Source organism: Heterodontus francisci, chromosome 12 (genome assembly GCF_036365525.1).
Source record: "Heterodontus francisci isolate sHetFra1 chromosome 12, sHetFra1.hap1, whole genome shotgun sequence".
Classification (NCBI taxonomy): Eukaryota; Metazoa; Chordata; class Chondrichthyes; order Heterodontiformes; family Heterodontidae; genus Heterodontus; species Heterodontus francisci.
The window spans coordinates 101562872-101577162 of record NC_090382.1 but is presented as its reverse complement, the minus strand read 5'-3'; the positions used below and the strand labels follow the sequence as shown (position 1 = coordinate 101577162).

At 43.3% G+C, this 14291-nt stretch overlaps 1 protein-coding gene across 13 annotated transcripts in view; it reads left to right on the top strand.

The window, feature by feature from the left end:
- LOC137376020 (prolyl 4-hydroxylase subunit alpha-2-like) overlaps nt 1–14291 on the top strand; it is a 132929-nt gene that overhangs the window by 38211 nt on the left and 80427 nt on the right. For all 13 annotated transcript variants that reach the window (XM_068043943.1, XM_068043940.1, XM_068043946.1 and 10 more), the window contains one exon: nt 1464–1567. In XM_068043943.1, coding sequence (XP_067900044.1) covers nt 1464–1567 — 104 coding nt within the window. The remainder of the gene's footprint in view (nt 1–1463; nt 1568–14291) is intronic.

The following is a 14291-nucleotide window of genomic DNA, read 5'->3' as shown; positions in this document are numbered from 1 at the left end:
CCTGTATAACTGCAGTAAGACATCCTTGCTCCTGTACTCAAATCCTCTTGCAATGAAGCCCAACATACCATTTGCCTTCCGAATTGCTTGCTGCACCTGAATGCTTACTTTCAGCGACTGGTGTACAAGGACACCCAGCTCTCGTTGCACCTCCCCCTTTCCCAATCTATCACCATTCAGATAATAATCTGCCTTTCTGTTTTTACAACCAAAGTGGATAAACTCACATTTATCCACATTGTACTGTATCTGCCATGCATTTGCCCACTCACCCAACTTGTCTAAATCACATTGGAGCCTCTTTGCATCCTCCTCACAGCTCACATTCCCCCCCAGCTTTGTGTTGTCTGCAAACTTGGAAATGTTACATTTAGTTCCCTCACCCAAGTCATTAATATATTGTGAATAGCTGGAGCCCAAGCAATGATCCCTGCAGTACCCCACTTCTCTCTGCCTGCCACCCGGAAAAAGACCCGTTTATTCCTACTGTCTGTTTCCTGTCTGTCAACTAATTCTCAATCCATGCCAGTATATTACACCCAATCCCATGTGCTTTAATTTTGCACACTAACCTCTTACGTGGGAGCATATCAAAAGCCTTCGGAAAATCCAAATACACCACATCCACTGGTTATCCCTTATCTATTCTACTAGTTACATCCTCAAAAAACACCAGTAGATTTGTTAAGCATGATTTCCCTTTCGTAAACCCATGCTGACTTTGTCCAATCCCAATTATGCTTTCCAGGTGTTCTGTTATCACATCCCTTATAATAGACTCTAGCATTTCCCCCACTACTGATGTATGGCTAACTGGTCTGTAGTTCCCTGTTTTTTCTCTGCCTCCTTTTCTAAATAGTGGGGTTACATTTGCCACCCTCCAGTCTGTTGGAACTGCTCCAGGGTCTATACAATTTTGGAAAATGACCACCAATGCATCCACTATTTCCAGAGCCACTTCCTTTACTACTCTGGGATGTAGATTATCAGGCCCTGGGGATTTGTCAGCCTTTAACCCCATTAATTTCCTTGGCACTATTTTCTTACTAATACGGATTTCCTTCAGTTCCTCCCTGTCATTAGACTCTTGGTTCCCTAACATTTCTGGGAAGTTATTTGTGTCCTCCAGCAAGTACTACAAACAGCAAAGTGATTATGGCCAGATAATGTGTTGTATTGATGCCAGTTGAGGGATAAATATTGCCAGGACAATGTTTGTTTCCTATTGAAACAGCCTGCTATTTCTTAAAAGAAAAACCTGACCACCTCTATACCACAGTGGTGCTTCTGTTAGTTCTGGATCTGGAAGCCATGCTCTTCCAGTTGGAAGCGAAGCATTTTTATTCCCGAGTTACCAGACTTGCCTCATCATCTGATCTGAAGAGATCTTGCCTAATTGGAGATATTTGGTATTTACTGAGTTGAATTGTGATTCCCTAATGATGCCATGTTTTCATTCTTAGGTCTCTTGCATGCGCTTTGAACATGAAGGATTGGGCTCTCTTTTTTCTGTTGGCAAACTGGTGCTATGTCTGGCAAATACAGGCTGAATTCTTCACATCCATAGGTAAGACTTATTGGAATATTCATCTTTTTGGTGGAATACAGCAAACTATTAATAACCTGTGATATTGTAGGTCGTTTTTGAAGTCAATGTTAATGTCTCAAACCAGAGATGATGATGATGTTAAGCCTCAAGATATAGATATATTAGACCCCAAGAGTCTGAACTAAAATTCATTGTTTTAAGTTGGCCTATTTTTTGTTGACAGTCGTAGGCTCCTCATGGGTAAAGCACCTCCGCTTTGCCTTCTCGTCTGCTGTTTTGAAGAGAAGTGTTCAGGATTTTGGAATCCCTGCCTGGCGTTCTCGAGAGGATCTCTTGAAATTATTCCATGAAACCGCCCTGCTGCGGGCGCCAATCTGACGTCCTGATGCAGCTCGGGAGTCGGGTCCAGAGCAAGATCAGATGACTCAAGACGCTAGCAGCAGCCCTCATGCAGGTTTTGGGAAAACGAGGGGAGGCAAGCCGGATGGAGTCTGCGTTGGCAGTGGCCGGCAGTATTTCTGTGGATCCAGGCCAAGCACTCCTGCTCCTCCTGACTGCACATTCAGTTCAGTTAAAAAAAAGTGGACTTAATTTGTCTTCAGCCACTAGTAGTAGGATTGCTGATATAGCTGCTTTAAAGCCTGAAAAACTAGTTGGAGCTTGTGCAGTACTAACTATCTCTAGGTTTTGGCCATTTTTCAAAGTGGGGTCCTTTAAACACGTGTTAGGCCTCTCACAAGCATATGCAAGAGGCCTAACGTACGCTTTAGATGGCTTCAAGGAATCCCTGAATATCAACTGAGTTAATATGGCACCTGACATATTTCATGCAGACTTATGTGGGATAGATTCGCATTAAATCAGTCATTATTGCCCAGAAAACAGGCGTAACTGGATCCAGTTGTTTTTTTCTCTTCCTCCCGCCCCCTGCCCCACCACCCCCGTCTCCATGTCTCTCTCTCTCTCTCTCTCTCTGTTCTGCTGATAACATTTAGGTTCTGTAGAGTTCTGTGTCATGAGTAATGCGAAGTTGATCTGATGTTTTTCTGACTACACTGAGGCTAATGGGCTACTGTGCCATTTTCTAAAATAACTTTCCACGATAAGGGTATTGACCTCACACAGGTGTGTCGATCTTGCTTGAGTTGCCATTTTTTCCCTTGGGTTAGAGTAAGCAGAGACGAATTCTTTCTCTTCTCTGCCACCCCCTCCCCCCCACCACCCCCTCCCCCGCCACAGCCTCCCCGCCTTCCCAATTAGTGCTTGGTACAGTACTTCTGAAATGCCAAGAAAGTCCAAAAGCAAGAGTGTTAAATGTGAAGACGCAGAATTTTTTTGTTTTAAATTGCCTTCAGAGTCTAAGGAATAATCCTTTTTGAAGACATTTTGTATTGCTCAGAGTTGAAGTTGTCGTCCAGAATTTTCATTATTTGGGTAGTTACGTATTTGTTTCCAGATAAAGATTAACGACAAGAAGTGAATCATATTTGTCTCCTTTTCGATGCTATTATTTTATTATTTATGAGTTACTGCTAACTCCAACTGTGGTTGAGCACACATTAACGAACATCTGTGCCTTATAACCATCAACAGTCTGGAGGTAATGAAAGCACAGATGAGGGTTTCACTGGGAGTGAAGTAGGTGCTGAGCTGAGCAATGTTGCAAAGGGAAAGTTAAGAGATCTTGACTAGGTTGAAACTCACCTCCAAATGGAACAAGAATTCAGTAGCATGCACAGCATGGAAACAGGCCATTCATTCCATCTGGTCCATGCCAGTATTTATGCTACACGTGAGTCTCCTCCCAGCCATCTTCAGCTGACCTATCAGCACATTCCTTTTTCCCTCATGTGTTTATCCAACTTCCTCTTAAATGCATCTATGCAATTTGCCTCAATTACTCCTTGTGGGAGCGAGTTCCAAGGTACTAAGGTTATGTGCCATTTGGTGCCTCCTGTCTGAACAACAGGGAGGGAGATGGAGTTGTGAGCAAGGCCTGTTCAATTTTATTGAGGCCTGAGATCCAATATTGGGTGAACCTTGGGCCTACCCATTCAGCATGAGATTGTTTCCTGGCCTGACCATTTTCTAGGCACCAGAAACTGAAAGTAGGAGCTTCTCTGGCATTGAGAAATCAGAGAAATGTAATGATATTCTGGTGGATTTGATCTAATTTGACACACATCCCAGAGTGACACTTATTGAAAATATCCCTTGGAGAATGTAAGCAAAATCAGTTCAGATTCTTGGCTGGACCATTTTTTTATCTGGTAGCTAACAAACCAATCACCTTGCTCAGCAACTATGGAGATTTTCTTTTTGAAGTGAGATATTTTCAGTTAGGCAAGGTTGTGCTTCTGAACAAGATTTCTGCATTCCCACTTAACGGGAGTAAATTCTAATTTACTATAGACCTGTGGCTATTTTTGAGTTGGCCCTCTTTATTCGTCACTGAGTCAGTATTGCACACTTCCTGATTGCAGCTTGTGCCCCTTCGATCCAGGACTGGAAGACTTAAAATCCTAGTGAAACCACTGGTTGCCAGGGAAACAGTAGCCTATTGCATTGTGTTATGCGTCTCAAACGCTGAGGCTAGTCAGAAAAGGATTTTGAAATTAATCTGTTCTTCCTGTATTACTTTGAGTAGGAGTAGCATTCATTTATAATATTGCTTTCACATTTAGGAATGTTAGGAATTCTCACCAATTTCCACAAGGCACCATTGTCAAATTTCATCCGCTCCAAAACATTAATAAAGATGAAGGTCAGTCTTTCCCTTGAGACAACTTGTTCTGCTTTTAGTCTTCAAGGTACAAGGCACTTTAACTGATGGGATAGGTTGTCCAAGTTAGCCGAGCATCTCATGGCAGTAAATATATATTGGGAATTTGGGTGAGGAGGTGAGTGCACTCATAATTTTCTATCCATTCATCATCATGGGCAGAAAACTGTGCACTATGTACAGATTGTAGGATAGGAACACTACTTCATAACGGGCTAGATTTTACCGGCCCCACTGATGTCAGGGGTTGTGGTTGGGGGGGCCCGGAAAATGGCTCCGGGAGAGGCCCGCGATGGGCCTTGACGCCAGGAAGGTCTGTCCTCATATTGCCGGTGGCGGTGAGGCCTCGTGGTGGCCCTCTCCGCCTGGCGGCAGCATCACAATTTGAATATGTAAATATATTTAAACTAATGAATTAAGTGCTTATCCGCTCCCGCCGTCAGTCTCGGTGCCATATTGGTGGCGGTGGCCGGCACTCCCGTGGGTGTGCGGGGGTGGTGGTGAGGTGGTGGTCCATCATTCATAGGTACTTAGTGCCTGAACGAGGGATCCAGCATTGAGAAGGGGATGGGGGCCTAAATCTAATGGAAGGCCTGCCGCTGTCCAGTTAAGTGCCTGATTGGCGGGCTTCCGGGAAAGAGGCGACGCAGGGATCTCGGCGTCTGTTCCCCCCGACGTCGAAAACCCTGCCGCAAGCATAAAATTCCCCCCTTTATTTATTCATTTATTGGATGTGGACATCACTGACAAACCCAACATTTACTGCCCTTCCGTAATTGCACTTGAGAAGGTGGTGATGAGCCACCTTCCTAAACTGCTGCAGTCCCATCAAAGTGATTTTCATACAACCGAATGGCTTGCTAGGCCACTTTAAAGGGCAGTTAAGAGTGAACCACATTGCTGTGGGCCTGGAGTCACTTATAGGTCAGACCAGGTAAGGACAACAGGTTTCCTTTCCTAAACGAGATTAGTGAACCAATTGGGTTTTTATGACAAAACGTAGTTTTATGGTTGCCACTGCTGACACCAGCTTTTTATTCCAGATGAATTTGACTAAATAAATTTATATTTCCCCCAACTGCTGTGGTTGCTTTTCTGAATAGAGGGCTGTGACTAGTGGTGTTCCGCAGGGATCAGTGCTGGGACCTTTGCTGTTTGTAGTATATATAAATGATTTGGAGGAAAATGTAGCTGGTCTGATTAGTAAGTTTGCGGATGACACAAAGGTTGGTGGAGTTGTGGACAGTGTTGAGGATTGTCAGAGGATACAGCAGGATATAGATCGGTTGGAGACTTGGGCAGAGAAATGGCAGATGGAGTTTAATCTGGACAAATGTGAGGTAATGCATTTTGGAAGGTCTAATGCAGGTGGGAAGTATACAGTAAATGGCAGAACCCTGAGGAGTATTGACAGGCAGAGAGATCTGGGCGTACAGATCCACAGGTCACTGAAAGTGGCAACGCAGGTAGATAAGGTAGTCAAGAAGGCATACAGCATGCTTGCCTTCATCGGTCGGGGCATAGAGTATAAAAATTGGCAAGTCATGCTGCAGCTGTACAGAATTTTAGTTAGGCCACACTTAGAATATTGCGTGCAATTCTGGTCGCCACACTACCAGAAGGACATGGAGGCTTTGGAGAGGGTACAGAAGAGGTTTACCAGGATGTTGCCTGGCCTGGAGGGCATTAGCTATGAGGAGAGGTTGGATAAACTCGGATTGTTTTCACTGGAATGATGGAGGTGGAGGGGCGACATGATAGAGGTTTACAAAGTTATGAGCGGCATGGACAGAGTGGATAGTCAGAAGCTTTTTCCCAGGGTGGAAGAGTCAGTTACTAGGGGACATAGGTTTAAGTAAGATGGGCAAAGTTTAGAGGGGATGTGCGAGGCAAGTTCTTTACACAGAGGGTGGTGAGTGCCTGGAGCTTGCTGCCGGAGGAGGTGGTGGAAGCAGGTACGATAGCGATGTTTAAGAGACATCTTGACATACATGAATAGGATGGGAATAGAGTGATACGGTCCCCGGAAGTGCAGAAGGTTTTAGTTTAGGCAGGCATCAAGATCGGCGCAGGCTTGGAGGGCCGAATGGCCTGTTCCTGTACTGCACTTTGTTGAGACCTCTAGATTACTAGTCCAGTAATATAACCATTAAGCTACTGTATCCAACATCTGGTGTATGGGTGCTCTCAAGCTACTGTATCCAACATCTGCTGGTGTATGGGTGCTCTCAAATGGAAGAATTGAAGCTTATAAATTCAGGAGTGCCCATTTTTGAATTCTTGCCCGACACATGAATGGTCGGGTCCAAGGAGCCAGGGAAATTGGGTCTTGGCCCTCATTCCCTTATGAAGAGCAGTGTTGGAGGAAACCAGGCAAGTAAGTGGGTGGCACAGTGGCGCAGTGGTTAGCACCGCAGCCTCACAGCTCCAGGGACCCGGGTTCGATTCTGGGTACTGCCTGTGCGGAGTTTGCAAGTTCTCCCTGTGTCTGCGTGGGTTTTCGCCGGGTGCTCCGGTTTCCTCCCACAGCCAAAGACTTGCAAGTGGTAGGTAAATTTGCCATTGTAAATTGCCCCTAGTGTAGGTAGGTGATAGGGAATATGGGATTACTGTAGGGTTAGTATAAATGGGTGGTTGTTGGTCGGCACAGACTCGGTGGGCCGAAGGGCCTGTTTCAGTGCTGTATCTCTAAATAAAAAAATAAAAAAATAAAATAAATAAGTGATGGAAGATTGGGCCACAGATAAATGCTTGGTGGCCTTGGGATTAGGGAGGTGGCGGGGGAGGGGATTGCCTGAAAAGTGGGTGTTGCGTAGCCCAACCTATCCCTGAGTCTCTTTAATGAAGCCAATGTAGAGCTGCTGATCTGGTAGGATAATGGAACAGGTTTTGGTAATGCAGGGAACTGGTCATGTGCACGATCGTTGTCAGGGCTCGTTACTACGGGAGACAGACTCCACTTTCGTCTGAATGTAAAAGTAAGAGCAGGGCACCACTCCCCTGAATCCAGCTGAGGTTATGTGCAGATTTAAATGCACCAATGCTGACAGTGGGAATAAAAGGATGTGAAAACTTAAGGCACCAGCAAACGGAAGTTCCAGATGAACAGGAGATGCTGACAGCTTCACTGTACTGCAAGCATGTTTAAGCCTCTTTCTTTTTTTTTATTGATGAGGTTTCAAAGCTCAGCACTGTGTAGAGTAATACAGGTCCTTCAGAAACATGTTGAAAAATACAGACCTTGGAACTTGTCTGGCTGGCAGGCTGTCAATACTCCTGACAGAGAAATAAAAAAAGCCCATTTGTTTTACTTTTAAAAGCTGTCTGGATCCAGATTCTTTCCACTAGTTTGAAGAGACGAGACCTTTGCACTGAAATATATGACTAACATTTGAACTAGCTACATTAGGCAAAATGTCTTGTCCCATTATATAGAACATCAACTCAACGAGGCTGCCTACAAATGAACGGCTTTCTTTGTGTCACGAAAAGTTGCTTTTCCACTATAGAAGCATAGCTGACTCTGGAGGGTAGAGTTTCCCATTTGATTGCCCAGGTATTTTCTGCACAATTCACCCGAAATTGATATGACCCTCATGATTGATTGTGGAATTTTAAGCGCAAATTAAATTCAACCCAAATTACTTTTGTCTGTCATCATTTGTGCTAGTTTCAAAAATATTGCGCTAGAAGCAGGTCCTGCCCACAAAACTGGCCACGCCTCCAGGATGAATTAATCACCATTGGGAGTTTTCGCTAATTGCACTTGATTGTAGGCTATCGAGGAGGCTGTAGTAATTAAGCTGGATAGTTTGGGTGCAAGGACATTTAATAGGCACGATTTAAAAACTTTTGAATTTTTTTTCCTAATCTACTAAGAAATTGACTACTCTACCTCACAATGACTAGCAAGTGGTTCTGTATATTTTTTATGTCATTTTCAGTCATTTATATCACAATACTCACAGGTGATGGATTGATATTGTGACTAAAAATACTTATTTTCTTGTGATGAAGTTTGATTAATACAACTAAAAATAGGTTTATCAAGTTACCAAACTTGAACATATCAAGGAATTTTTTTTTAAGTTACCTTTTAGAGCATTGCCCAACTGCACAGCTGTATGGCAGCACCTGTGGACAGAGAAACAGAGTTAACATTTCGGGTCGGTGACCTTTCATCAGAACTGGGAAAAGTTAGAAATTTAACAATTTTTAAGCAAGTACAGAGGCAGGGAATGGTGGGAGGGAAGGGAAGAGCAATAGGGAAGGTCTGTGATAGGCAAGGAGCGATTAAATGACAAATGGGATGATAGTGCAAGGCAAAAAGGAGTGGTAATGGGACAAATAAGGAAACAAAAGATGAAAAATGGAATAGTGTAGGTCAGATGGTTTCACAGGTCGGCGCAACATCGAGGGCTGAAGGGCCTGTACTGCGCTGTAATGTTCTATGTTCTCTGACAGATTTTGTGTTCAGCGATATGCAAATGCGTTGAGTAAAATAAACACTTCTCAAAATGGCAGACTTTGCACCCTGCTCGCTGATGGGGGTTGAGTTTCCGCACTAGGTACCAAGATATAGGACTGTCTATCCCAGCTGCTTTATTACAATGGTAGTACTGTAGATGTAGTAAAATATTGGTCTTTGATTTTGCCATAGGAGGAGTCTGCTTTTGCTTTGTGTGGATCTCTATCAAAACAAAGTCCAGTATGCCTATGTCGACCCACTTCTTAGTCTGAGTGTACATGGGTGGGTCATGCATAGAGTTGGCAACTCTGGTTTCATTCATCACATGACCTCCCGCCCCCAATTTCCCCGCCCAGCCCTGTGTTTTGCTCTATCTCCAATGTTTTTATAATTAATAAATTGAAGTGTTCAAAGAAAATGATGATGAAAACCACAATTTGTTTTAGTGCCCCGAGTTTTTTCTCCGAGGTTATTTGCAACAATGTCCTGTAGATTAGTTCCTGCAGAATGCAGGACAATCTGGACTGTTGACAACCCAAGTAATACACTGATGTTGCTCTCATGCAGCTGGATGTAATGTCATATACCTAAAGTATTGAAGTCAAGGTATGGCGAATTCTGCACCCAACTGTAGGGTTTCTATTTGCCCAGTACTGAGTTATAGAATGGTTACAGCACAGAAGAAGGTCATTCGACCCATGTGGCCATGCTAGCTCTCTGCAAGAGCAACTTAGTTAGTCCTGCTCCCCTGCCCCCTCCCCATTGCCCTGCAGTATTTTCTCTTCATGTACTTGTCCAATTCCATTTTTGAAAGCTATGATTGAATCTGCCTCCACCACACTCTCAGCCAGTGCATTGCAGATCAGAACCATTTGTTGCATAAAAAAAGTTTTTCCTCATGTCGCCATTGATTCTTTTGCCATTCATCATAACTCGGTGTCCTGTGGTTCTCGACCCTTCTGCAATGGGAACAGTTTCTCTCTATCTACTCTGTCCAGACCACTCATGATTTTGAACACCTCTATCAAATCTCCTTTCAACCATCTCTTCCTCTAAGGAGAACAACCCCAGCTTCTCCAATCTAACCACATAACTGAAGTCCTTCATCCCTGGGACTATTCTCGTAAATCTTTTCTGCACCTGCTGCAAGGCCTTCACATCCTTCCTAACGTGTGGTATGCAAAATTGGAAACAATATTCCAATTGAGGCCTAACCTGTGTTTTATAAAGGTTCAGCATAACTTCCTTGCCTTTGTACAATATGCCTCTATTTATAAAACCCAGGATCCCATATGTCTTCTTATATCATCCAGGATGAGAGACCTCATCCAGGTCTCTCCATTCCTGCATCCCCTTTAGAATTGCACCCTTTGTTTTATGTTGTCTCTCTTCATTCTTTCTGCCAAAATGTATCACCTCCCATTCCTCTGCATTAAATTTCATCTACCATGTGTCCACCCATTCTATGTCCTGTCGAAGTCCAACACAATCCTCCTTACAGTTCAAAATACTTCCAAGTTTTGTGTCACCTGCAAGTTTTGAAATTGAAATTGTGCCCTGTACACCCAAGTAAAAGTCATTAATATATATTGTTATGACCAAGTGAGAAAGGGGTCTAGGGTTCGCTCTCAGGCTTCACCTAGTCTTACCGTAACGCGGTTTAATTTTTAAACACACCGTGTTTTTAAGCTCCCCTTTTGTGAATCTTTGTTCACTGCTTTCCAATTGGAAGGCAAAGAAACCAACCAAACAGGTTTTCTTAGGTTTAAAGAAAAAAGGTTGAACTTTATTAAAAGTAACTCTAATTCGGCTAACGCCAATGCTAGTATGCATACGCGATATACACATGCAGATAAGGACAGAAAAATGCAGAAGAAATAAAGTGGAAAAGTTTGAGGCAATATCTGAAGATAGTTTTGGTTACGGTTCTTTGAGCTCGCTGTCGGGTCCTTGATTGTAGGTAGAGCTTGCTTTTCATTGGGGCCCAGTAGTCTTCTTAAATCTTGTTCGATGTAGGAGACTTTTCTTTCTTGAGCTTCATGTCTTCAGTGGATTTGGAGTTACGTGAGAAAGAGATGGGAGCAGACAGGAGAGATCTTCTCAGTCCAGGAGCAAACCGTCTTTCTCAGTTCAAACTCTCTGTGGTTAATTCAAAAAGAAAAACCTGGACCAGCCAGTTAGTCAGCTGGTTTAACCAGTCCTGGCTTTTGTGGATTGTATCACCCTAGCAGTCTCTGGAATACTCTTCCTTACACCTTCAATGGTCTGGTGATCAAAATCCATTGTGGGTTAAGTGGACCAGGGAATAGCCCTTTGTCTCCACAAGCACTGTCTGTTAGTATGCAAATGTCCTTCCAGCCAAGTGGCTGGTAATTCTTTTGACAAGTCCTTTCTTCACTCCAGCAACAGTTTAAAATCAATATTTATATGACAAAATTAATATGCCTCATTCTTGACAGGTGGGAGCCTGCAAGACATTATCAAGAAAAGCACTAGTCTTACTACCAACCCCTGGGGAACACCACTGTATACTTTCTTCCAGTCCGAAAAAAGACCACTCTCTGTGTCCTGTCACTCAGCCAACTTCGTATTTATGCTCCCATTGTCCCATTATTCCATGGGCTTCAACTTTGGTAGCAGCCTATTATGTGGCACTTTATCAATTGTCTTTTGGAAAATTATGTGCACAACATCAATTGCATTACCCTCATCAACCCTGTCTGTTACCTCATTGAATAACTCAATCAAATTAGTTAAACATGTTTTGCCTTTATCAAATCTGTGCTGGCTTTCCTCAGTTAATCCATAGTTGTGCAACTGACTGTTCATTTTATCCCGGATTATCATTTCTGGAAGTTTTCCCACCACTGAGGTTAAACTGACTGGCTTGTAGTTGCTGGGTTTATGTCAAGCTCAAGATAGGATTCTCATTAAAGGGTTGAATTGGCACTAATCACTCTTCAATTATAGAAAAGAACCGTGTCTTCTACAGCCACTATCGCCTTGCCTTTTCTTTTTAGAAACAAATGATACAGGGTAAGACATAGTTCCCTTCACCTTCACCTTTTCACCCTATCCCCCTACCAGTATCATGGAAAAATAGCTTGGGATTTAGCCATGAGCCAGAGTGCAATGTTTTCTTCTCTGAAAATGTTTAAGCTTCACTTCCCCCAAGTTCGAGTCCACAGGAATGTCTGGTGGTTTGAAACATAGCTGCAGCAGGAATGCCGATTGAAATCATTGTGATGTTCAGAAGAAAATTAAAGTGAAACAGCAAGCCATCCTAACTGTACACGAGTAATAACTATTCCACAAGAAACATTGTCATTTGCCCCTCACTGCCCACTAACCAAGGAATGGAAGAAAGTAGGGAGTGCCAGTTCATGTGCCAAGGTGGAGCCTGGTCTTATTTTTAACTTCTGTTGGTTGAAATAAATATTATGCAGTGGAGTTGTTATGAATTCCTCTCTGCTTTAGTTCATGTTCTGTGACCTAGAATGTTTTGCAATCAGTCTTAATTCGTTTCATAACCACTGTATGTATAATGCAAAACGATAAAGAATTTGACTTAACCAATAATAAGATGTTTGTAAAGAAATCCAACAGGCTCTTCATGCTTAAATGAGAAAGAAAGAAATTAACAAAAACTTTGGAGAGTAGCCACGGTTGTCACGTAGGAAAATGCAAAATCAATTTATGCACAGCAAATCCCACAAACAGCACTGAGATAAATGACCAGATAATCTCTTTTAAGTGTTGGTTGAGGGATAAATATTGGACAGGACATCAGGAGACTTCCTCTGCTCTTCAAATAATGCCATGGGATCTTTTACATCCAGCTGAGCAAGAAGACCGATTTAATGTCTCCTCTAAAAGATGTTGCTTTCAACAGTGTAGCAGTACTCCGTACCGTAATGGAGTGTCAGCATGTTATGTGCTTGAGTCTCAGATTAGGTTTAACTCATTCTGTTTGGCTACGTTGGTGTTGGATATGTGTGAAGACCCAGTAACATATTTGAGTATTGAAGTCAAGATACAGAGAAATCTTCACCCACCTGTAGGGTTTCTGTTTGCCCAGTACTGAATCATAGAATGGTTACAGCACGGAAGGAAGCCTTCGGGCCATCAAGCCCATGCCAGCTGTGTACAAGAGCAATTTAGCTAGTCCCATTCCCCTGTCCCTTCCCCATAGCCCTTCAAATGTTTTCCCTTCAGATGTTTAGCCAATTCCCTTTTGAAAGTCAGGGTTGAATCTGCCTCCACCACACTCTCGGACAGTGCATTTCAGATCGTAGTTATTCACTACATTTAAAAAAAGCTTTTCCTCATGTCGCCTTTGGTTCTTTTGGCAATCACTTCAAATGTGTGGCCTCTGGTTCTCGACCCTTCCACCAATGGGAACAGTTTCTCTCTATCAATTTTGTCTAGACCCCTCATGATTTTGAACATCTCTATCAAATCACCTCTCAGCCTTCTCTCCTTTAAGGAGAATAACCTGAGCTTCTCCAATCTATCCACACACTGAAGTCCCTCATCCCTGGGACTGTATGCCTATTTATAAAACCCAGCATCCCGTATTACTTTTCAACCACTTTCTCAACCTACCATGACACTCTCACTTTGCACAAATACCTCCAGGTCTCTTTGTTCCTTCACAATTCTCTGCGTTAAATTTTACCTGTGTATACAGATAAATAGAGCTAAGCGATCCCATAACCAACGGATCAGATCTAAGCTCTGCAGTCCTGCCACATCCAGCCATGAATGGTAGAGGACAATTAAACAACTAACTGGAGGAGGTGGCTCCACAAATATCCCCATCCTCAATGATGGGGGAGCCCAACACATCAGTGCGAAAGATAAGGCTAAAGCATTTGCAACAATCTTCAGCCAGAAGTGCCAAATTAATGATCCATCTTGGCCTCCTCCTGAAGTCCCCAGCATCACAGATGCCAGCCTTCAGCCAATTCGATTCACTCCGCGTGATATCAAGAAACGACTGAAGGCACTGGATACTGCAAAAGCTTGGGCCCTGACAATATTATAAAGTCATAGAGTTGTACAGCATAGAAACAGGCCCTTCGGCCCACCGCGTCCATGCCGACCATAATGCCTATCTATACTAATCCCACCTGCCTGCATTAATTCCATATCCCTCCAAGCCTTGCTCATTCAAGTACCTGTCCAGATGCCTCTTAAATGTCACTACTGTTCATGTCTCCACCACCTCCTCTGGCAGCTCATTCCCGATACCCACTATTCTTTGTGTGAAAAATTTACCCCTTTGATCCCCTTTAAACCTCCTCTCTCTTACCTTAAATCTATGCCCCCTAGTTTTAGTCACCCCTACCATGGGAAACAGACTCTGGCTATCTACCCTATCTATACCTCTCATAATTTTACATACCTCTATCATGACCCTCTCAGCCTCCTTCGCTCCAGGGAAAACAGACCCAGCCTATCCAATCTCTCTATAACTCAAGCCCTCCAAA